Here is a 25,599-nt window from a genome sequence, read left to right on the forward strand (position 1 = left end):
CGATAAACTTATCAAGACAAGTTCTCTCTCTAAATGGCACTTCGAACCGCAATTAGTTTGTGTCAACGTTTGCCAAACGTGCGGACAGCGTTTGTACGGAATCTATCAACCCTCATAAACTCCCGGTATGCTGTTACAGCCTAAAGAGCCATACATGGCTGCTACGAAGCCTATCTCGGGTACCGGTAGTGGGGGTAAAAACAACGAGCGACCTTGATTCAAAAGCTCATTGGTTATAATATAACTTCATGAAGAAGGTTATGGTTTCAGCTGCGTTAGTCTGTAGATCATCACGATATCTTAAAAGTTATGAGTTGACTTTCGTGATTTATGTTTGTACTGGGAATATATTATTAGCCCAAGAAAAATTTATTTGATTTTGGCCCCCTTGCAGCTTCCTTTCGAGCTGCAGCGTCACACTACAACGATTACTAGTAGAAATTTGCGCTCTCGGAATCGTGATTTTTTTGCTACATTAACTTTGACTAATTTTCTTGTTCAAGCTTACCTGCATAATTCTTTATTCATTCATTTACTAATTTATGAATCTTTAGGGTGGTCCCTTCAGTTAGCTTGGTACAGTAGAAGCCGCTTAATTGCACGGTCTATTTGCCAGTGAATTTCGTGCAATTATCCGACTGTTGCAATAATGCGAAGTTATCTTGCTGGACCGGACTGTTTTGGGATTTTAGGATTCCGTGCAGTTAACAGAAGTGTGCGTTTATCCTGTGTAATTAACTAGCTTCTACTGTATTGGTATTACTGGTCATTACTGGTTTCCAAGGGAGCCATAACAAAATTATAAGACAGCAAGATGCAAAAAAATGTTTATTACACCTCGACGCTTCATTGAAATTGGTCCATTTCTCCGAGTATTCCAACACAAGAAGTATCGTCTTCCCCCTTGTTTTGAGATTCTCATTCACTTCTAAAGTCGGTCATTTTGTTCTGAGACACAGGCCCGCAGCCACCCGGCATTGACCACTGTCACAACATCCGGATCCCCGCTCGGGTCAACACGATTGTCCGTGGTATGAGCGCATCATCCGCTGCTTCCCCTCCGTCATGCCCATCTCGCCCTGTGCTCACCAGGGACAGGACCCCGCATGTGTGTGGCGCAGTCTACACGCTCCCCGTGGAGGCAAGGTGATGAGGGTTTGCCAGGATTCTGAAAAAGTAAAAAGACACCCTGAGTTTAAGCTTTCTGCTGACGTAGCTTCATTAGTCTATAACGCTTATGATTAGGCCTTTTAGCAAAACAACATTGGAAACATGAGGGGGGGGGGAGATGGGAGGTAGCATGATGAAATGTAGGAAAATATAGACCTCTACGCTTTGACTTTCAAACACAAAATGGGATAGGGTTTGTTTGGTCTGCGTCATTTCGCTTCATCATTTGTGAATTTTGACAACTCTTTCTGCAGAGCTGGAGACATGAACCACATGCAGTTGCACACCCTTTGGCTCACACGTCTTCATCAGAAAAACAGTCTTCAGTCAAAAGACGAACCTCCGACACACACAGCTGATGTCCCCACGCCCCCAGGACCCTGTGCGCAGCCTCACCACTCACCAAGGTTTAAGCGTGGTTCATGGCCTTTCTCAATCATGACCACGGGCTGACCTTTGCTTAGGAAATGGCATGGGACGATTTTTGCCATTCCGGTCACACGTGCCCAACAACCCAATAGTGAACATAAAGATGTTGCGGAATGTCCGCTGTGGAAAGCAGTTGCCTCACGGCTCTTTCTCTAGGTTGTCCTCGACTCGCGACGACCTGACAACCCCCTGGCTCTTCCCGGGAGACGTCGCATGCAGGGCCGCATGTTTGATGGTAAAAATGACCTGTCAGTGGGCCTGACAGGTAACGGAAGCGAGTGCGTCAGGTGTCACGCGGGGGCAGCCTTTGAAGCAGCCCGGCCCGTGAAAGGACCCTCACTCATCCGTCCCGTCCATTTGTTGTTGAGCCCTGCAAAGCCGGGCGCCTCCACGCTTCTCGATTCCCCCGAACGGAAGCCGCGATACGGACGAGATTTCAGGGGTGGTTGGCAAGGAAAAGATCCCGCGATGCTTTGAAATGCTTTGGGCAATTATCCATGGCAGCCCCCGTCCGACCTGTCATCGACGGACAGAACAGAGTCATCCCAGATCATCCCAGGTCCGCGCCCGCCGCTGGTGTCCTGTTCGTAACATCCCGATGAGTCAAGTTCGCCCGCATCTGCCCTTTCCCACCACCACCAGGCATTCAGTAACAACTCCTCGTCTGATCCTGTCATGTCCCTTTACTCTGTACGTCATCTGTATGTCTCATCAGAGTTACCATGACAACAAGGTACCCAGCACACCCACCTGATGACCTCATTATCCGATCTGCAGCTTTCACTCTCTCTTTTTAACGCCACTTGGCAGCAAACAGACATGCCGGTGCCCAGTATTAGGCCCAAACTCACCGTGTTTGTAGTGAAACGCATGAGGTCCCATGTATTGTAACACAACGGCGACTGCGGCTTTCAATACAACGTTTCCGAATCGTGTGTGACTAGTTTATTATAACAAAAGTTGACTATCATGCATAACAAATTCATTAGATTGAAAGGTATATGTTCCAGTCACTGTAGACCGAGCATGAAACTGGGGTCAGAGCGGGAGGCGGGCCGGCTTTGGTGGCCCATTCTTCTGCCTGCCCTCTTGGCCCTGTTTCTCTCAACAAGTCTGGTTCTCATGGCGTGGAGAACCATTATGCCGGGCTGCCGTCGTCGACAGGGTCTTCTGCGACATCAGGGGCATGGGACGCGGCACGCAGGTCACCCCGCTGTCTTGGGAAAGTTTGAAGAAGAAAGGTGGATGGTAACAACAGCGCGTCAACTAGCACCAGGCAAGGGCATAACACGCTAGTCAATCGCGGACTTAACGTTGAGGTCAAAACGACGAGATCACGGCCTGTGTTTGCTGTTTCTAATGTTTGATGTGCACTCAGCAAGTCCGATGACAATGTCTAACAAGTCGATTCTTGCTATACTCTTTTGACAAAAAGTAGTTTATACTTGTCGAGCATTACTTTGTTCATTACCAGTCTATACCGAGGGAGGATAAACACTCCCCGGCTTACATATCTCTTGATACATCCCCCACCGGGGACCCAGATCAAACCAATTCTGAAACAGATCGACTCGGATAGCGCAGCACCTCACTCCCACCCACCACTCTTGGTCCATCCCCTTTCCCATATCCCCCCCACTAATCTACTGTTTTTGGGTTTTCTATTTTATATTTTTTTGGATTTTCTCTTTTTCTGTGTCCCTAATATAGGGAATTCATAAAGTCCTCTAGAACTTCAATGACAAATGTGCGACATCTACATCTGCCCAAGAATAGCCCTCAGCCCAGTTGGTGTAGAAGCCAGCCGGGCCAAGACGCGTGAACTCAAAAACCAGTCTCTCAGCTAACGTCTCCTTCAGGAGGAGAGCCAACTCCGCAGAGGAGTGATGCTTCTTGTTGTGTTTTGCATCACCTCTCGACCGCCAAATCAGGTTCTTAGAGATTGCAGACAAGGCTCCTAACACCCGCCTTGTCTTCATAGATGACCCATCTGGAGCTAAGCCCCAAAGCACAAACTTGTTAGAAAGAACAAAGTTCGGACAGATCTTTCTAGCTATAAGCCACTCCAGCCATGTCCACATCTCAGACACGTGGGCACATTCTAAGAAAACATGGGAGATGTTCTCCACTTCGTCACAACCTCGTCTCGGGCATTTGGACGTCTTAGAAAACTTCCGCCAGGAATAGAGCTTCTTGTTAGTCACTAAGCCATCGTGAGCGATATTCCAGCAAACCATCCTCTCCCGCTAACTAACTCTACTGAGTTGTAGGGCCCGAGTGTGTCTGTTCCGTGAAACTGTTTACATCCTCCCAGGGCCGGGGCCTAGGTCACTTCCCCTGGGGTTCAGTGTGTCAAGGTCACGGTGCAGTAGTGAGGAAATCCCGGACTGCTAAAAGACCCCTGTGACTAAAATCAAAGCAGAGGGCAACATGCATATCCGTCTTCATATATGATATATACTGTGTATTTGAATGTCACATTTCTGCACTTAGAAAAATGGCTTTAGCCGAAAAAGAAACGAATACATGGATGTCCCGAGAGGGAAATTTTAAGCCATTCTCCAACTCAGAGTCAAACCCTTGTCCTAGTAGAACTTTGGTTCCTAGCGGAGATCAAGGACGCGGGTTCGACACTGGGTAGGAGAATGTCATACATAAATCATATATAGTTTCCCTACCAACGCTGGTTGAAAAGTTATCTGGCCATGGCGTTAATAGATGGAGCAAGTTCTGGATACGCCTACGATGCCCGACTGGGTCTGACGGTACGAAAGGGATTTGTGATCATTTGTTACCGTTCCCATGCCAGTCAGCCTCGTTCCCTTGTCTCCCCGCGAGGGAAACAGGTGGCCTGTGATGAGTCGGGCAAGGTCAACAGGAGAACAAGACAGGACACATAACAGCACGAGGGAGAGGGGCAAGTTCAAGTTAGGAACACACCCCCTCCCCAGGCCACCCATCCGTCCTCGCCTGACACCCCCACCCTGACGACATGGAGGATGACTCAGAACACAAGTCGACACTACCTAAACAATCAGTCAGTGTCCCAGTTACTGAGGTTTGCGAACTATTCACACTGGCGTCAGGAGACAACAGAAGAATGTAGGCACAAAAACCGCACATTTCTGCGTCTTTTTACTCAAATAACCCTCTGCCAATATGTCAAGAGAGCTATTGCCTTGATGTGAAGCAAGTGATGTTCGCCGGAATGTAGACGGAAAACCACATGTAATCTTGTACGAAAAGTGGACGCGAAACAAAGAAAGTGATGAAAACTTACTGCATAGTGTTATCTTGCCTTAGCATGCCAAGTCTAGAAAATGCACAGAAAATGTACTATGTACACGCACCCGTCCTGTTGACACTGTGTTACGGTAGATACAAAGTATTATACATGAATCTTTTGCCATTTTCTAAAAATCCACCTTGTTGTCTTCAGATTGATTGCTTGACAAGAAGGATTTAGAAATTGTTGTCAATTGCTGGATATGGTCCTGTTTTTCTTTGAGAGATATCTTATCTTATTCAATAAAAAAATCTGAATCTCGTAGGCCGTGTGAGTTCGCTGGTAATGTTATGCAACAAATTGAACATATTCCCTGCTTGTGTGTAACATTACATTATTTGTCAATTGTATAAACTTGAGACAATGCATAAATCATTGTACATAGCGGAGGCTCTGTACTCGGAGGCGGAAAACGACACATGGCAAATGTGGCACCAATCAGGGGACAGATGAAGTGGATTATTCACTAATAACAGCCTGATATATTTTAGAGAAGATTATTCATATGATATGCGAGTTATGATGTAAAACAGCAAAAGAACTTGATGAAGATGAGTATTTTCAAGGGCGCCATTTCATCTCAGTGTGTACCCGTCCACTGTCTGGTTCGTACTCGTCACTGAGCATGGCTCTACTCGGAACACAAATCACCGCGAATATTTCGCATACGTCTGGTAGCTAAAAGGAATTTCCGGACGTAAACAGAACATACAGGAAATTCAAGTTCACGCTGACGAGAAACAGGTATTTAGTTACACCAGCAGCCTGTGTGTAATGTACACTTAAGTACAGAGTTTGTCATACTGCCATGATCTAACTACGACGGACAGCAGTGTCACAACTCTCCGAGTCACTTACTCTTCTTTCAAGCCGCGTCCTTACCCTGACTAGAAAATTTGTATAATCCGTATTTAGATGGTCGTAAGATATCATTGCCTTGAAGTAGTATCAGCCTTTTAATTTTGCGACGGAACCAATAACATCCACAGATGACGTCTTGATTTTTCTTTAGGAGTCTTTCTCACCTGTGTCGGTGGCCTGCGGTAGCCGTGCACCCATCTATCGCGTTACTGAGAGTGGGCAAGGTTGAAATCCTAGCACACCGTGTTATTTCCTATTGTATGTCACGTTGTCAAGGAGTCCAGAAGAAGACGCTGGTCTGAGAAGAAACGTTATTACTTGCGTGGCCGGGGTCTTAGGCACCTTGGGCCGACGCCTACGCGACGAAAGCTCACGTTTCAAAGGAAGATTACCTTTCATTGCGCAATCGGTCAACCTCGTGATCGCAATCACCTGCAAGTTTCCATCGCGAAGCTGTAGTTAAGATTCGAGAAACTGTTCTAAACAACGCCTCTGTAGTAGATATGTACTTGCTCTTGGCTCCATGTCAACGCTGGTGTCGGTGACTCACGATCAGCAGCTCCAGCGTGTTTCCATGCCGTCAGAGATGTGACATTCTCGGCGGGACCTCGCGTACGTGGGTCGGGAATGGACATACAGGCCAAATGAGAGGGGAGGCTGGGAAAGGTCTTAATCTGACCTTCGTCTGTACTGTCCCTGCTAAATAAAGACCGTAACCTTGGACCCTGTCCAACCTCTGGCGGACTCACCAAAGACTCAGGCTCTGGAACAGCCTGCAAGTGCGTTATACGTTAACAGGGAATAATCGGTGTGCCAACTTTACAACATAAAACATGGATGTAAAATGAATCTAAAGAGAAGGGCGTACATAATAAAAGTTGGTACCAGATTGCTTTTGACCTTCCGCGTGTCGACTTTCTGCTCCCCTTGCTCCCACGTGACAGGTTTCACAGCATTTACTGTTGTGGGGGCGTTTGTTTCACTTCCTAGTTTCTATTTGGTCGGGCAAAGCCTTTAATCTTGGTCATGTGCTCATTGACTCATGGTCTCGTGCAGCTCATCAGCGTGGACCTGTCCTGCATCCACTTTTCACGATGATGATTGAAAAGAGGCTGGCAAAATAAAGTTACCTGACAGTTGAGAAATGCTGCTCTGTGATTGGTTGGTCTCCAAGCAAATACAAGGTTTCGGCTTCTTTTTTGTACGTCTATTTGCGCCGTGATGCCGAAGCCGTACGATTGCGTCATGGTGAGAAAGTCCGGTCGAGGTCTGAAGTGCATCAGAAGAAACTGTTGTATGGCATCTTAGGTACAATCCTATTGAATTTCTTACCAAAATGGTCCGTCATAAAACACAATTCTTATTCTAGGCTTATTCTTATTAAACTCTTCAACGAGAATTCTTATTGTCCGATGATGAAGTGACGTTACTCCGTACACCTCTCTAAATACTGTAAGTTACAAAAACAATACACATTATCCAACAGATAATAAACTATGGACAGGAGTCTGTTTAAATCATTTTTTTTTTCTATATACAAACTTCGAGGCCATACTAGTAGTTTTCGAGGTTTCTGAACGCATGTTTTTGTGTAGAGCAATTTATTGTCTATTTGACTAGGGAGCCATTACAGTATTTTTCATAACGTTTTTGCGTGTGTCTGTGTCAGTGTGCGTGCGTTTGTATCTCCCTATCATACCCAGCGTAGTTAGTCTGGTCAAGGACGTTAGAAAAAGGCTGTCCTTGGTCTGGTAAAACCCAGGGTAAAGCCTAAAGGCGTACGGCGGTTGGTCTGCATGTATGAATGGCGGGTTTGAAGACTGATCCTCAGGCGTACTTAGACCTCGCCTTGCTTTGTCTGGGGTCAAGTGTCAGTCAATTGGCTTTACACTGAGAATTCCTCCCTGTAACCTTAGAAAACAGGATAGAATGCAATATACACAAAGAAATGCCAAGAGGAGAGATGCAAAGAATGAAAGTTAATAACAGTGCGGACTGGTCAGAAACACTGGGTGAATGTAGAGCGGTGTAAGGTGTCGGTTGTTCGACCCCAGTGGAAAAGACCTGCTCAAAAACATCGCTTCAGTTTTCAACTTACATCACTGGAAACAAAGACTTGGCATTCCAGATATGTCGCTTTAAACCACAAGCTGTTTTCAATTTTCGCGAAATGTTACGGTCGCAGCAAAGGCTGTGAGAGTAATCTTGGTAATATCACATAAAGGCAGTGTTGTATTACTGGTGTATATGGGAAAGGCCTGGATGATGGAAGTACCCTGTGTCGATAGGGTGAATGATGAAATTGCGTAATCCCAGGATTAGTCTTTAGTGAATGGTGTATTACACGAACTGCGCACCGCCATGTACACGACCGCCATGTTCGCATGGGGAAGGACGAAGAAGCAAGGGAGACGTAGTAAGAGAGACGGCGATTGCCTGTCGATAAAAGAGAACAGGGCAATGAAGTTTTGGGGGTCGGCTTGATCATTTTCAATGCCTTTAATGTCGAATTGCTATGACCCTTTGTTTATTGGCCTCAGTACCATATCATCCGTAGTTCATTTGGAAAATGGTACCCAGGCTATTAGTTTATTACTCAAGGAATCCAATCACATTGTTGGACACGCATGGTTGTCTGGCGTGAGCAAGTTGGGAGGTAATTAAAAACTGCCTACCAACATAACTGCAAATGAATTATCGCCTCTCTGGGGTAGGTGGTCCCCGAATCCTATCCCTGTGATACAGTTACATGTTAAGAAAACCATCACACGATTGGTCCACCGTGGAGGTAATCCCCCAAAATTGACAAATGGCAGGGCGTATAACAAGTCTAGACGCCCAGAATGTTTCTGGTCGCCAGTAGGTCTGCTCGGTGTACAAGTGGGCGGGTCTGATACTTGGGCGGTCCCCACATCGCACCACGGATGTCACTTTGACAAATTGACCAGTTTTCATAAGTTAGAAATTGTGTTTATAACTTATCCTTCATGGACAGCACGACTCTAAAGTCTACAAATTCGTAGGTTGACAAAAATAGCTGTTTGGAAACAAAGCAATCTGTAGATTGTAACCGTCCATACTCTCCTGCGTATCATTGGATGCCAAGATCGTGGGAAGTGCTGTATTCGCCGCGATGAGCCTCCTAGCTTCTGCTTTAAAAATGTAATCGATATAAGCAGATGTCATTCAGCGGCGGAATCAAAGGGTTGGAATCGACAAGGGGCTAAGCACTCTTTATGTGCGCAGGCGTCGTTGTCAGACTTTTCCCGTGGCTGACCAATGAGAAGGCCTGCTTCCATGTGGGCCCGTCACATCCCCTCACGTGAGCATAATTTTATCTCATTCGGGGGCGCTATTTTATTGTTATTATTTTGAATGTGTTTTCCTGAGGCCCCCATGGCTGTTGTGCCAGCACTCATGTAGGTTTATCCACCCACGGCTATACCTTCGGAATATTCGCTCGATTACTCACCGGGTCGGTATCCACGTGCATTTTCGGGAGTTGCCAGTCCCATAGAAGTTGCCGTTGGCGAAAGGAGGGTTTTCCCATTCCCGACGACAAGTCCGGGGCGCGTTTTGGTCAACCTCGGCGGTTCCCGTGAGCGACAGCAAAAATTTCGGGTTTTGACTTAGGCGGCGAAGTGTTTGACCCTTTCGCGGACGAGGCGAGAGAGGATCTACCCTTCCCTGCCGTGGACCCAGTGCAACCGAACGGACCCAACTTTGAGGCGGAGAAAATGAGCCAAGCGAAGCGAGAGGCAGGCGAGGGCCAGCCCGGGACTTCGGAGGAGGCAGCGCCGCAGCCCGTGAAGAGAGGTCGCGGCAGGCCGAGAAAAAATCCGGAAAGTAAAGTGTGTACACAAGCTGAGTACCCATTTCCGAGTCTTGCTCTGCGGTTTCTGCGGTTATATTGTCATAATTTCTGTGTAATTCTGACAGCGGTTTGTCTGTATTTCCCGATTTTCTAGCCTCCCGAAGGTCCGGTAGTGAAGAGGCCGCGGGGAAGACCACCCGGTAGCAAGAATAAGAACCCTTCCAAGCGAGCGCAGAAGGTTTGCATTGCTCGGTTACATATCCCTTGATCGTTACCCTTTCCCGCTGTGGCTGTGATTTTCGTTGTGACAATCAGGACGGGCTCATAAGGTTCCCACCACGAGAAATCTGTGAAAAAGGCACACATTTCTAAAGGGTAAAGAACGGATTTTGGGGGAATGAAGAACCGTTCGATAGCCTGCATTGGTTATGAGGTGAGGTTTGAGCTGTGTGTTTTGCGCTTCCTGGCTATAATCGGCTTGACCACTGATAAGCAAATGCATTTTAGCCACTGCCCCTTAGCACGGAAGACGTGCAGTGGCACTATCATGGTTTCTGATCACTCCAATTGTAACAGTTTCAGACTTATTTCGTGATCTTCAACTTGGCGAGATTTTAGCCCTTGAGGTACATTTTTGCGCGGGAGTTTCATGTCGTCTGCTAGCAGACGACCTAAAGGCGCTCAGCCGCCATGACTGCCTCACGGTGTTGATCAAGTGTCGTTTCAAGCTCCCCGTTATCTATTAAATCTACTTCATTCCGGACATGTCGTCTTAATATAGCATTATCCAGTCTTCCTTTGATTATGTTTGCACTTGAAAATTTTTGTATTTCCAATGAAACTAAAAGTTGCGGGCTTTGGGCGGCTGGACAGTGTTTGTAGCGGGCTGGGTGCGCTTTCGCAGTAGAAAATGTATCGCCCATTTTCGTCCAAATCCGGCCCTAACACTTGCATCAAACTGTATTAATTGTTTTGAGATGTGCATAGAAATGTACACAGAAATATGCAAGGATACTGTTTCTGATCTCTCTATCTTTCGGTAATTTCAAGGACGCTCCAAGTCCAAAGCGGTTTGTCCTGTGATGTGATCTGAGGTATGCCATGAATTGACTGAGCCGACTCTGTTCGTCTGGCTCTATTCGGAAACTATTAATTACAGTTTTAATCTAGACTGTGTGCACGAGTCGGAAAACGTACCTACAGTCAAATTTGATAGGAACATAGCAAATAAGACACACAAACTAGCTATATCGCACAGAAATCCCCCCGCTACGGTAAAATCGGTAACCTCTGATGAGGTGATAATCTGAACGCAGTGTAAAATACCTAAATATTTAGACAACATTCCTGGTCGCGCTATACTGACCATGGTGTATTGTGACTTATCAATTCCTTTTATGTTAGTCATTCAATACAAATGATGAGGTGTCACAATTGTATACCAAACCTAAAATATACACAACCTTACCGTCTTCATTGATGCCTGTAGAAAACGTTGCTAGCTGTTGGCCTACATATGTAGACAACAAGCTAAGGTTTGTGTATCTTTTGGCATTTAGCAGTATTAACAACTGTTTTGTGCACAGAATGCCTGCTCACATCACTCCCCATTGTTGAAATGTGTAATAGCTTGTGAAGGGCTAAAATCAGAAGAATGCAAATGTTTTCTTATGGGATTTGCAGCCAGTCATTAGTGCTGGTTGTGGCCAAAGCTTTCGGAAACAGCTCATTTGATTCCATCCATCAGCTCTCTTCGTTTCTGGACTTTGGTTGGCAATGAATAACCATCCCATTGGTTTATCAGCAACAAAAGACATTACCTTAGACTAATGGCAGTTTGTCCTGGCCTTTGTCTACTGTTTTATGTACATATTTGACCCGACAATTCAAGCATTCTGTGGGTTTAAAGAGCCCAATCTAAAGGTGTCCTGTCCACCAGCATGTACTAGTTAAATCATCACTGCTGATCGCTTGGATAAGCTTCATTTTCATAAATGACTGTAAGGAGACAAGCAAACAGAGCCGTCCAGTTTGTTTTAGGGGTAGGCGGAAAGTGCTTCAAGAAGTTGTCACTTCAAAAGGGCCTGCCGTTGCTCTTGCAAAGTGCATCTAATACTGTGTTTAATGTTGCCTCACAACTTACCTGTGTACTATTTTGTCTGTTGTGCCTGACAGGAGCCGAAGAAACCCAGAGGCAGGCCACGTAAATGGGTAAGCATGAGTTTTCCTTCCTTTGTTTATGTGGAAACAAGTCTGTCAAGAATACTATTGCTGGCAGGTTAACATGTGTTCACCTTTGACCCGTTGGAAGGGGGGGTCATCAGGGACAGGAGGGCTGCAAACTGAGCAGTACTGTGTTGGAGGGGAGGGAGGTGTTGACATGTGAGTCATGGTCACAAGACTAGGGGGGTGGGGTGAGCGACGTGGGCGGAGGAGGGGGGTCATGTGAGACCTTCTGGGGGTGGATACACTTCTTCAGCACTTGTTTTTCCAGCCACCACACAAAGGAATCCTAAGTCCACAATTATCAGAGTGGGTGGCGCAAACAGCCAAGACAAAATAGTTTGCTTTTATCTTCAAATACCTTTTACACCTACAGTTGTTTCTGTTTTTCCCATCAGTAATAAAGCGCAGTCAACTGACAGGCATGCAGTGGAAGGAATGCGACCGACTTTACGTTCCTTACCTTGAATCAATTGCCTTACTAAAGTTGACACAGTAAGCATTGAGGATCGGCAGTTTCTGTTGTTCAGTGTGTCTCCAGAAGTGTGGTAGCCATTACAAATGTGTTGGCACTGATTAGGTGTAGGTTAAAGAGCCTTTTTACAACTTCTACCTCCAGGGGAGAGAGAAAGATTTCCGGCACTTCAGGCATTTCATTGTAGGGCAAATAACTAAAAAATGCTTCGCTCAATTACTGTCAACTTTTGCCCCCCCTAGATATATCGTCTATAAACTGAGGAAATGCAACCTTGTGTCTGCAGATGGAAGTATCTGGCACTTTTATTTAGTTTTAAACTATGTCCTTTATGAATTTGTTGGTTTTATTATTCTGAGGAAAGGCATTCCATTTTGGTGTGCAGGATAGATGTTAGATAGGTGCAAAAAATCGGGGCCAAAAAAAGCATCTTTGTAGCATACAAAAGTGAGGTCGAAACCGTTTTGAATGATCAAAGCTTTCACTGATATGACATCAGATTCTCACCTTTTTTGAAAGAACAGATGTGTTACGTTTTGAATATTTGTTATTGTTGAGAAACAATCTGCTACTTATTACTGCTTGCTGTGGATTTGTAGTTACAATAGCCTCAATAGAGATTTTGATATTTTTTCTGCAACTGAGTTTTGTGTTCTTCACTTCTTGGTTTCTTTGCTTCTGAGTTTTTGTTCCAGAAATGGCCACAGTTCAAGAGGGATATGGTATTTGCATACTCCCGTGGCATGTTATTCAAAAGTAGTATCGTCTCTAAACTGAGTGTGTGTCTGAAGGAGTGAAATCTGTTAAGTGCACCAGTTTTCTTTATGTGAAAACAGAACCCCACTTCCTTGACCTTAGGTTTGATGCTGTGCACTGAAAATGTCCTGGTCAAGAATGTCTGTATAGTTCAGGGTAAATAGTGGACATTTTATGTACACTACGTTGCCATATCAGCATATGCTACTTGTTCTAGGGGCCTCGAATGGGCCCTGTTGAATGAGAAAGGGATGTGAGTGCCTAAAGTAAACCACAAATACCAAGAATATCCTTCTCCTAAATACATTTCAAGCTGTCCTCTGTTGAACCAGCCTTACTAGAGAGTACATGTCCAAAGTGCTGCAGTCCCAGCAACCAAAGGCCTGTCCTTCCCCTGGTTGTACCTCTTTGAGCAAATGCAATTCCCTGGCCACTGCTTGAACTGCCCAGGGTCAGCCAAGTTGGATGGCATGTCGGCATTGTTTGGGTATGGGGCAATTGCTTGTAGCAGAAACATAGCGGCTTGCAGGGGCTCCCAATTCTATCACATAGATTTCTGTCACCTTTCTGCTATATTTAGCATTGGAAATGACACCTAAAGCTTCTGCAGTATTCTTCCTGTCAATTATTGTACTGCGGTCTTTTTCGTTCATTGATTACTATGGATGGTTCTCACTACAAGGGTCAAACGAATGTACTTTTGCTCTTGTGATCAGAACTCTGCCTACATACTTATCATACTGTAACATATTCCTGTATAAAATGGGACTGTTACAAAACAACCAAGGACAGCAGAAGAAAGCTCCAGAATGATTTGGGGCATTCCTCCAACAAAGGATGGAAACTGGGAGGTCAAGAAATTATTGTTCCAAGATGTGTAGTGAGCATGGATAATAGGATTAGCATTGGTGCAGGGCTGGGCTCACAAGCATGTCATGTATGCAGAGTTGGAGTGGTCAAGTTGTGCAGTGGTCATACATGTAAGCTCAATGATACATGTTGGTCCTGTACACATTTAGTTCCTTCTATGATGGCAGCAACATTGTATCTTCGTGAGAAGATTTTACAGATGGTGTTATTATAGGACTGGTACGCACATATCAGGAATATCTCCAGGGCAGGCTGGTACAGTATGGGCCCATGATATTCCATATTTGAAACATCAGTAATTCATCTATTCTACTCTACTCAAATGAGTTTCGACAGTAGGAATTGTTTTCATCTATGTTGAATAATTCTAGTACCTCAAAACTGCCTTTCTTGCAAGTCAACAGCTAACCAAATAATGAGACAGACATGTATTTGACATAATTCACTCTTTTTTGATGGAAATAATTTTCACATGAGACAAAGTCATGTTGCAAAGAGTAAAAGTGAAAACTGAATCATGAAAATGTCAGTCTTTTGATAAGCATGTAGTTCTGCTCCATATATACCCATTTCTTTACTTCTTCATTGAACTTGACCATTACAGCATGGATTTTCTTGCTTGTTTACCACCTTGCGCCATTTTTTATGAGAAGATGAAATGTTTAAACTGGAACATTTTAGAGCTGTGACAGAAGATAGGGGGAATTTGGGCATTCCCAGTGCTCTGGAGTGACAAATTTGGGGTCAGATTTTTTAATTTCCAGCTCAGTGTTTCAATTAACCCACAGTCCTGGCGTTTTCCACTTGCCGCTGGGAAGCCAAGGACAGCAGAAGACCAAATTAGTCAAGAATTTGTCATGGAAGCTACTGTGCAAGCTTTCCTCAGTTCTGAAGGGTGTTCTAGCTGACAATATACACTTGCTGGAAGTATGGTATGGTTCCTTGTGAGTCAGACACAAGGTATGATGCCTTCAGGGCATCTGCGCTCCAAGGCAGTGGATGCCATACTAGATCCCATCATGGCACATATTTGTGGTTTTAAACATTGTGAGGATTCTTGCTCCCTCCTCGTTAAACATAGCAGTGGGCGTCACCTTTGTTGTTACTCTCTTACACAAGAAACGATCTAGCACCACATGCGGCGTGTGTTCTTTATACCAAGTCTGTGTTGGTATCTGCTTTAAAAGCCACGGTCAAGGGGTGTGCATCTATTCCGATTGGCCTTGTGGTTCTTGTGAGCAGGAGCCAGTTACAATAACTTCCAGTGTTACTCGTTTCCTAGCTTACAGCCAAAAAGTGAGGATCACAGCCAGTGAGTTCAGCAAGGCGAGCCTTCTCAATCAGTCGTGCAATTTTTGTCATTATTACCACAACAAGTAAGAGAGAAGGAAATGTCCACTTCTCCCAGTAGACAAGGATTACCCAGATTTCCCCTCTAGGCATGTCATTTTCTGAAATATTTGCCCTGTTTGACCTACAGTACAGGGAGGCCATCGGTGATTATAGGCATTCAAATGCAGACATTTAAATCTGTAGTCGGTTCAACTTAAAGACTAGGAGATCTAAACTGTGGGTATGTTCTGTATATAGCTTAGCTGAATAAGTGGCTCCTTAAACAGAGACAACCATGATCTGGTTTGTAGTTAAGACATACCCCTGTGGAGCCCCTTGTCAGCTGGTTAATACTGGCCCTTTAAAAATGGCCGCAGCCCAGGATAGCCCTTTAAAAATGGCTCCCACTTAGTAGTAGGGCTAGGTAACAAACCCTGCAGACCTGTCATGTCCTGGACTCCGTAAACGTGTTGGCCACTTTGAGCTCTTTGATTTTGTAAATTATAATAATACCCATGAATTTAAATAGAGGATAAATCTGTAAAATGGAAAAAATATGTGGTCTAAGCTTTTGTGCAATCAAGGAGATCAAGAGGAGTAGCAGGTGTGGTAGGACAGAAAAGGTAACACTTAATGGTAATAAATCATTGGAAGCTTAATAAGCTCAAATCTGGTGGCTAATTTAAGGGGCCCTGCAAGGGTGAAAGGTGGCCCTGTGTGGGACTTACCTGTCCCAAATAGAATCACTACATGGAAATGAGCCCTGGAATGTGTGCATTGCAGCAAAAACAGCTTAGTATTACCTCAATGTGTTTGCTTGGGCTCTTGTTACCCAAACCAGATGCTTGAGCTAGTCCTTTCATTGACCCTGGGACCTGAGCAGTGGGCATTCACGTGCCAGGGGCAGGATCCCTACACTAGCTCTACACGCTGAGTGCAAACCCTAGTCCCCTTTTGTTGACCCAAGCCTACAGGTACAACCGTCCTCTGCCATGATACCAACCCCAATGCGAGTGTGGCAAAGGATTAAAGTCAAGTATTGGCACATTCTTTGAAAAGTGTGGAATTTCTTCAAGTATTTCATGGGTCAGGCACCCTTAATAAGGAGGAGGAGCAGAGTGGAGTTGGTTCCTCTGAGCCTGCCCAAGTCCTTTTCTCTGCTGATCTCCAGGGTGACTCCTGGGAGGAGTACAACACTCCTGGCTTTGTTGCCTGGCTCTCTAGAGGGGCCTCAGTGCCAGAATGTGAGAAATTCAAGGATGTTTCGCCAATAAATCAAGGCAAATATGTAGGACAGTGCTGGCCTCTAGATTTGTCAGCATGTTGGGGTGGGTCATCCTGTCATGCTGGAGAACACTGTTGGTTTTCTGTGTTAGAAACCATATGGTGGGCCGGGGTTACAGCAGGAAGGCACAGTCAGTGTTGTGGGAAGTGGGAGGGGCGAGCGCCAAGTTCAAAATCACCACGCAGTTTCCTCCGCCACCGCCGGGCCCCTGTAGAAAAGGATGCAGGAACTTTTGGTGAAGTGTTTAATCAGGAGACATCTTTCAGCCCGGGAAGGCTTGCTGAAGGCAGGAAGAGCCAAGGATAACCTGAGCCTTCTTGTGGCAGAATGTAAACAGGGACCCCGGAGAGCTCAGGTTTCCCTCCATTCCAGCGCTGTGGGGCATGACCCACTGGGACAGTACAAGGACAAGGTCACTGAAATACAACTCTCCAGCATTCCGTTTTCGCTGTGATTTTCATTTTGTTTTTCCTTTGTGAGAAGCCTTTGTGGACTGATGATCGTTAAATATACAGTATCTGCTTATACTATAGGAGCAGTCATGTTTTAGATCCTTTCGTATGTTTACCGTGTAACGGTATGCAAAGGTTATGTGTATCTTAATGTTTTGTATCAGTCCCACATAGATCGAAATATATATAAACAAGTTGAAGAAAAAAATCTATCAGATAGAAATACAACATAATTGACACACATTGGAGAGCATGTATAGCCATTGAAATGATGCATAAAAATGATATACCTGTCACTAAGGCGCGATCTACACACAGTTTTTCCCGATATCGGCGAGCCTACTACCTCTCGCCGACAGCTTTTTTTCAGTGTCTAGATGCAACTACTATATCGCCATTACTATATCGGGAAAATTTCTCTCGAATGGTCCGGACCATTCGTAAGCCATCTAACGATACCTTACCGATACCTCAGCAGGGGTCCCCGACATGTTCCGGGCGCGTGTAGATGCTCCGCGAATTCGCGAAGTTCATTAGCATATAACTACAGTTAACGCGGGCTCATTAGCATATCACGCGGGAACAGCGGCATATTAGCACGGGAGAGCAAGATGGCGGAGGGAAAAGCTGGGCGCTCCCGTTGCACATGGAGCCTTGCAGAAACCGCCTTTCTTATAAGTGTATGGTCGTCGGAGGAGATCCCAAAAGGACGCGGGATTCCTTGGTACACCCCTGTGTACAGGCTCTCCACCCTCCGCCACAATCAGGACAGCGAGAAAGAACGCTGCGTTCACTCTAGCCGGCCGCTGTCATCTCTCCCTGTATCTCAATCGCCTCCTGCGCCCTACCCTTGCATGGCGTCTCATGTTTAAGATCACGCGCATGAGATACAGAAAGAACATTACCTGATTGATAACGAGTGGAAAAGCTAGCGGCATTCCCGCCATTTTGAAATCCGCGGGATGTGTCACCAGAGGTCAAAAGGGGTCACGAATGTTCCGCGCCGCGGGTGTTCCGCGCTACGAGCGGATATCCCGCGCTACCATTGGCAAAATGTGTCTAGATGCGCTCCGATATCGGCCCCGCCGATATCGGCGGATGCGGCTATATCGGGAAAAAATGTGTCTAGATCGGGCCTTAATCCATCGGTTTGGATTTCTAGCTGGTTCATTTTTTTTTATACCCAACCTATGGATATACATGTACCTCTTGAGACCCAGGGATGCCTGCACTATAGAGTCCACTAGTGTTTCTAATCCTCTTATCACCAATGTCTAGCCAGGTTTAACATTTAAACATGGAAACCATGACCATATCTCTTGAATTATGAGTGGCAAAGCTGGTAAGAAATTCAGCCAGCCAGCCAGCAGGCTTTTAAGTCCTCTTATTGGCCATATTGACAGGAGCGGCTGCCACATAGAAATGCTTTTAAAGCGACATAAGTCCCCCTGCCAATATTACTCTCACCATACTGCCTCCACAGGTTTTACATGTCACTGAACATAATGTGGCCGATATTGATGGACACAAAGTGATATTTTTACGATGGATTTAGGTGTTTCATGACAGCCTTCAGGAGGATTACCGTTTGCGGTTTTGACAAGTTCATAGAAGAAATGATGTGCAAAATGATTACTTCAATTCCAAAAACCGTTTTTGGTTTGACAGATCCATTGATCAAACAGATATTCTTTATTTGCATGTTATGTTCACTGTTGGTCCCTCTGGACAATGAACAGTTAAGGAAATGAGTTATATATTTTACCAGCCTTGACGGCTCATGTAAGATATTGATCACTTCTGAAGCCTCAGGATGTGAGAGATCTGATCAAGGGCTTGTATTATACTGAAACCAAGGAGTGAAATGTGAGTTATAGGAAGATTCATTGGAATTTCTCTGAGAAAAGAGATGTTCAATGTCCTTCCTTTCATAGTTGTTTGCTTCAGAAGCTTGATTGACTTATTGAATGACTACCTTTATTGTACATTTATGCTCTCTAACAAGCTAAGTACAGTCAAAGGTGAATAGAGTGCAGCTCGTAGTGGTTCTAAGTACAAATTGTGTAAGGTTGTGATATAAAGCTAAAACTACAAAGTCTAAAGTACACTAGTATGCACAGGTTCAACATCTTCTCACTTCTTAAGACAGTTGTAAATGTATTAAGCCGGTAATTTTCATCATGTTAGAGATTGGTAACAGAACACAAATGCTTGTCCAAAAATATGAGCATATTCTTTTTCAGAGTAAAGCTCTAAAAATGTCAAGAAATTGTTGTAATACATAGTAACATACTCCACAGGGTTTGAAATTTAATTTTGGGAAGCACCTTTACATGCATAAACATAGAAAATTACCTAGTTGCCCTGCTGAAAATACACAAAATTGAATATGCATCAAATATTTCGAACGCTGCCCCATATTTTAGATTTTTTTTTACTGAAAGTGTGCAACAATAGTTTGGCAATGTCAGATGTTATTACAATGTAGCCTCTATAGACTACCTCAGTAGATCACGAAAAAAGAAAAAAATGTTCGAATGTGCTTTGATATGAATTTTTAACTGACACAGGTGAATACTGCACATTTTTTTTTTAGATTGGGTTAATTACAGGTGATAATGAGCTGGTCGAATAATTTGTTTTGGTGCTTAATATATGTAATCATTGGTTAATGTTCTATGAATGTGTTTTAAAATATACAGCCAACAAGATAACTTTTCAAAGCGACATAACTGGCACTGAAGTATATGCAAACAGCATTCACCTGCAGCAGCCTCTATGAGGAGTTAATATTTTGGTCTGAATTTATAATTTCATTACCATACAATTCAGGTGATTTAGAATATTGGTGATAGACTGTTTCATCATCAGCTTGCAAAAGGGATTTACTGTTTACTTTTGATCAATCACCATATGGCAGGTATCCAGGGATCACAGCATAACAGTATTTACTGATCTCTTTAATTCCTTACAAATGATAACTTTGTATTATGATATCAGTCCATATAAGCTGGAGTGGTGATACAGTTCCACATAGGCTTGCCAACAAGGTCCTAGTGACAAATGGGTGGACAAACTCCTGACATATGCTGTACTTTTAAAAATAGACTGTAGCATGGGAGTGCAAAGTCTGCAATCAAGCAATCAATGTCACTGTGCTGAGTTTGAGAGTGAGAAAGGGTTAATCTTTTAAATGTCAAAATCCTTTTACCAAAATCAATTACTATTCTGTTAAAAAAATTAGGACTACTATGTTTTCAGTAGTATTCTCTCAGCCATGGATTGTAACTGCATATGATTCTGATTTTTGGTACAAAGAGAGCCCTTTTCGTTGCGATATATTGTTGTGAAGCCATTGATATGTATCTAGTTGGCCTGCACTGCCAGTAGACTGCTATTGACTCTCCACACTTGTCTACTGCTAATGGCTTCTCCATCATGAGTGGTCTGGTACATGCATGGGGAAGCAAAAGCCACATTAATATGGATGCTTAGATATAGACACATTGCTAACTTGCAATCAAAGGCAAAGTGCTTTTGGGGAAATTCCAGGTACCAGAAAAAGCCAATCACAATCAGGAGTTTTTCAAAATCTTATTATGCATGTATACTCACATACTTTGTACATATAAGTTAGATGGAAATTCTTAGTCATTTGTCTCGGCTACAGATTCTGTTCAAAGATCTCTTGAACTCTTGACTTCTCTAGCTAGGTAGGTTTAATCTCTGTAGCAGTAGTACCCATCTGTCTAATGAATATGGTTTGAGTATTTTAGAGATCTTCAACATGTATATCAGGGGAATGGGTAAAGGAATTTTTCAGATGGTAACAGGTTGGAGTAGAAGTTTAAGAGGAGGATGCACTTAATTCTACATGAGTTGAGATGAGCTGTAGGTACTTGCCATGAATGGAGGAAAGATGAATTAACTTATTTCAGTTCTGCAATGTGTTAAACAATCACTAAGGATGGATGGATGAACGAAACAGGAAGATAACCATTCATACAGCTACATGTGCGTGCGTCGCATGCCTTTCAGGGTGATTGATTTTGTGATGTTACGTGTAGATTATGCATTAGCACATGAGTAAAACCTGCCAGCAAGCAGTATGACTCCTTCGAATGATATTTGTGAATATGCAGTGTACTTTATGTGTATTATTATACATGCCCTCTTACACATTTCTGTCTTAATCAGTGCATCATATCATGCCTGTTGTAATGTATTGTGTAAAAAAAATATTTATAATGTTCTTTTCTTGTGTCTGTTGCAGCCTGCAGCACAACCAAAGGTGAGCTGATTTCATTACAAATTTGTCCATTAAGAAGGAATGCTTTAATACAACATGTATGCAATTTATTCCTCTAAGTAACAACTTAAATTAAGGTTTAGCCTTGTTTATTGTTGGATCAACTGCAACTTTGCATGTAGAAATTTAGGTCCTTATTAAGAGCTTTGACCTATTTGCTTGAAATGACAATGATGATGACAAAATGCATTTTAGCTGTAAATAAAGGTATTTACATTGTAGGTTTTGTTGTAGTGTAAAATTGAGTTGAGTTTAACACATTGACCAGTTACTGTGATACTGATAAAGCATTCATCTTTGTTTCCATACAGAAGGAGGCTGAAGCTGAGGGTGGGGAGGCAGCAGCAGCCGCTCAGGAGGAGGAGTCAGCAGAGGGAGAGGAGACGGAGTAAAGTCACCTGTCAGCTGGGGCTACCACAGACATGTTGGTTGAGGGACAACCACTTCTGACTACTTTTTCACCACTTCCCTATAAAACAAAACAGCCTACAGGACTGATGGTTAGAACTGTACTCAGCTGTACATGTAGAAACCATATATATGACAATGTATGGAAGAAGACTGACTGGCAGCCAACTTTAAACATGCAGGTGGAGTGGACGACCTTACAGGGAGGGAAGATTGGAATTGTGAAAGGCTTTGTGATCCCCATTACTCATGGGGAGCAGTATTAATGCATCCACTGCCAAGACATGTTGTCTCTCCTATGGTTTACTCTCTTGATTAGGTAGAGTTTGGAGTTTCCAAAGAAATTGTAGGGGATGTATGCTGTTGAAATAAGATATGGTAATGAAGATAGTGTAGTGAAAGCTTGAGAGAACGTGTAATATGATAAAGGTGATTGCTTGTTTGTAATGAACCAGGATGGTGGTAAAGTTATATATATGTAGCTCTTTTACTGCTCTTTCTGTGTATCTGTTGGTAGTATCTCTTGTTCGTATTGTTTCTTGAGGTTACATTCCTTATTTTGTGTGGTACAGTGACAGGTGAAATAGGCTATTGTTTAATGAAAAAAATATAACTTTAACTTGTAATTTCAAATGATGAAATACACAGATTGCAATGTGATTCCAGCACAACAGTCTTGCCGTACAAAACTTTTGTTTCAGTTCTTACATCGTCTTCTGCTTTAAGTACTGCCCTCAAACGCTCAAATGTACTACATCCCTTACCTCTGTGCCCATCACAGTTGGGAATTACTGGACTTTGGACTTGTTTATTACTTATTTCTCTGTAAGATTACTCAAATGAAACAAAACTTGTTGTGCTGTGGTCAGTTGGTCTTATATACTGAAGGATTCTGTTAATCATTTCACAGATGTGCCAATTGCATGTAATCAGTAGCATGGGCTAAAATTCTTGACCATGTAAAGACTGGCTGTGCCACAAAGGCTTACTTTCTCCCAGGGGCTATATATTCAACCACCAGCACTGTAAAGGTGCCTTAGTGCACTACATTTCTACTGGAACAGTACTAGTGATACGTTAGAGTGGTAGTTCACTCTCTCATGCTCACTATCAGGTTTATCGTCTTGTTCCCCGTTGGACGAGGGCTAGATACCTTATAGACATCCTTTGGGAAAAGTTTAAAATGATGACATGAATGAGGGGAGTATGACTCATAGGTGTGAAATAAAGGGAGGTGTGTTGATTGAATAGGATCATCATACGTAAGGAACAAGAAGTCGCATGATGGTAATGTAGGCATGAGATTGACATAAATGTGACTATGACTCAGAAAAACTTTCATGTATGTTTGTGGATGATGAAAAACAGATGGGGTGAGAGAACAGTAGGACAATTAATGAGGGCTTAAATGCTGATCTTTTCTCAACTACATTTTTAAGTACGATTTCTTTCAAACACATTTGATACAATGCTCTAGGCAAGTGTCCCTAAACAAGAGGGCTCACACAGAGTTGACATCCATGTTGTCAGTGCTAATTTTGAAGGGTATCGTTGGTACTTTGTGATGCCATAAGGAAGATGTGAGTGTTCGTAATATTTTACAATACTGTTAGAAGAATATATATGAAGTCATACAGCCAGTACTGTTCGTACTCCTGTACTACTGTGGATGCACCCTTCAATTTTTAAGGACTACTAGTAACTTAAAGGAAGCACCTTCTGACTTCAAGTGTTCTATGTGCCATTGGAGTCAAGTAGTTAAAACAATGGTTCTTATATATGTTCAATTTCTTGGTTTCAGTTAGTATGTGGTTAGTTATACTATGGTAGATGTAGTAAGGTTATATGTTTACCTTTTATGATTTGTTATAAAAGATATTTCTATAGTTTGAAAGTTATGTGTAGATATTTGATAAAGACGACTCTGACATATATATGTTTAATCTTCATATACTGACAACCGAATGCAATATGATGCCATACGTCAATGAATACTGAAGGAGTTATATGATTGGTTGAGGTGGAGAAAGAATATATTTTTAAACCAATCAGACAGTTTGTACCTCAAGATGTTAATAGAATGATGGCTACCTCTGAGGTTTGTAATGTGCTGTTTTTCAGATAGATAATTCATACAGATACATTGATATACAGGTACTAGACAAACAGGGGTAATAAGATAAGGAAGGCTGATAGGAAAATATTTTCATGCAACTTTGTGATGAATCTGGTGCTGGAGTCAGTAACAATCCATTTTGTAATACTGTAACAGGGTGTGAAATAGACATTTCAACACCAAAGTCCAAAGTTCGGCTGCTCAATATTTTTTGAGGTTGTTCACTACTAGTTTATCATATAACCATCAAAAGTTAGAAACCAAGAAATTGATTTGGTGTGGCTAATAGCTTGGAACAAAAACTCTAGCTAGCTAGCTAAGCTACCATGGATTCAGAAACTGGGTATCCAGGATTAAAGTAGGTTGCAAAAAGCTAGCAGCAATCCTCTATTTTGCACCCTGTTCAGACACTGTTTTTGTTACATAAAAAGGAAAGACATATCTCTTTGGCTGGTGCACCATATAGTATGGGTCTCTTTGGACATTCAGCATGGGATTTAGGGTAATTCTTTCTTTTAGACGTAACAGCAGTGCACAAGAACATCTAACACTGAGCCGTGAAAAAAAGATCATCAGCTGTGAATGTGATGTGTCCAGTATATATCAATGTCTCAATAACAAGAGCTCCAAGGTGCCGTGATATATGATGGATATACATGTAGATAACAAGTGTATGCGCAGCATTTCTCTGTATTTCTGAATATCGTTTTGGTAGTAATACAGTTCTTTAGAAAAACAACAGTTGTGCAATGGTGCATGTAAAACCTTTGTAGTTGTGTGTGTGTTTGTGTGTTTGTGTGTGTGTGTGTGTGTGTGTGAGCATGTGTGTGTGTAAAAAAAAGAACCACTTCATAGAAAAACATTTGGATATCTTTACAGGTTAGTTCCATAGCTACTGTCGTGGTAAATTGGCGCCCCTGTCCCATCCAGTTTGATAAATGATGAAGGCACAGGAATTATCAAACATCCCTGGTGTGGGGAAGCACCTGAGCCAGTGGGATTGGTGATGTTGCCACTGGCTGTAGCCAGACCTACTACAGTTGTCCACATGCAATCAAATGTGTAAACCATCTAATGTTAACCATTCTTGAAAAGGTTGCAAATGAAGGCAGGCATAGAAGATGTTCAGTCATTGAGACTCTCAATTCAAAGAGCTTATATTTATGAGATGTTGCCATGTTAAATTGTAATGGAAGTTCAAGGCAGAAACATAATAGTGTGCTTGAGAGAATGAGCCATTTGGATGACAACTGTCATGATTTTAAGTGGCTGGGAATTTGACAGTCAAAAGTTTTCTATCAGGTTCCCACATGTCTAGTCAGGCTGTCCTACAAAGTCTCCATGTGTGAGACCAACCCAAGGAAATGCATGAGATCGGTTTGTAGTGACCAATCTGTGCACCTGGTGGTGAAAGGATGAAGACGATAATAAACTGTTGTCACTATAGATAAACTGGACTACATACACCATTTCAAGCAAGGAGCTTTCATCAGGATAATTTCAAGCTAAGTAATCAATGCAAAATAAACAGAATGATCAAGAAATGTAGCTACCACCAGGGTCACTAGTGGAAGAAATACATGGTAAATGTGTATACATGTTTGAAGCCCCTTATTAGCTAAGGACTTTGGAAATATGACACATTAAATTTACGAAGATTTGATTAAGAAATGACGGCGGGACCAATATCAGAGTTCCACAGCCATGACAGTCCTATTCTTTTTGCTTTTCAATATCATAAAGCCACAGTAACCTGACCATATGGCTATTTGCATGCACCTTGATTTTGGTCTGTTTCCCCCCCAAAAATGCA

At 43.1% G+C, this 25,599-nt stretch overlaps 2 protein-coding genes and 1 long non-coding RNA gene across 4 annotated transcripts in view; 1 reads left to right on the forward strand and 2 right to left on the reverse strand.

Moving 5' to 3' along the window:
* Nucleotides 1-805: 805 nt before the first annotated feature.
* Nucleotides 806-8,942, reverse strand: LOC118415401. 2 transcript variants are annotated; one of them, XR_004831117.1, is made up of 2 exons: nt 6,632-8,942; nt 806-1,168 (listed from the first exon to the last, which is right to left on the reverse strand). It is a non-coding gene; the product is annotated as an uncharacterized LOC118415401 (long non-coding RNA). The 2 variants fall into 2 exon arrangements; XR_004831118.1 differs by having other exon boundaries at nt 6,139-8,942.
* Nucleotides 8,943-9,124: 182 nt separating this feature from the next.
* On the forward strand, nt 9,125-24,525 carry LOC118415400 (high mobility group protein HMGI-C-like). Its single transcript, XM_035819992.1, has 5 exons — nt 9,125-9,597; nt 9,715-9,798; nt 11,736-11,771; nt 21,227-21,244; nt 21,574-24,525. The coding sequence occupies exons 1-5, from the start codon at nt 9,484-9,486 to the stop codon at nt 21,652-21,654; spliced, it is 333 nt and encodes a 110-aa protein (XP_035675885.1). The 5' UTR covers nt 9,125-9,483; the 3' UTR covers nt 21,655-24,525.
* The window catches only part of LOC118415395 (uncharacterized protein C3orf18-like), a 17,140-nt gene continuing 11,807 nt past the window's right edge, over nt 20,267-25,599 (reverse strand). The window contains exon 6 of the mRNA XM_035819979.1: nt 20,267-20,400. The gene's annotated coding sequence lies outside the window, so the exon portion shown is untranslated. The remainder of the gene's footprint in view (nt 20,401-25,599) is intronic.

Source organism: Branchiostoma floridae, chromosome 5 (assembly GCF_000003815.2).
Source record: "Branchiostoma floridae strain S238N-H82 chromosome 5, Bfl_VNyyK, whole genome shotgun sequence".
NCBI classification, from domain to species: domain Eukaryota; kingdom Metazoa; phylum Chordata; class Leptocardii; order Amphioxiformes; family Branchiostomatidae; genus Branchiostoma; species Branchiostoma floridae.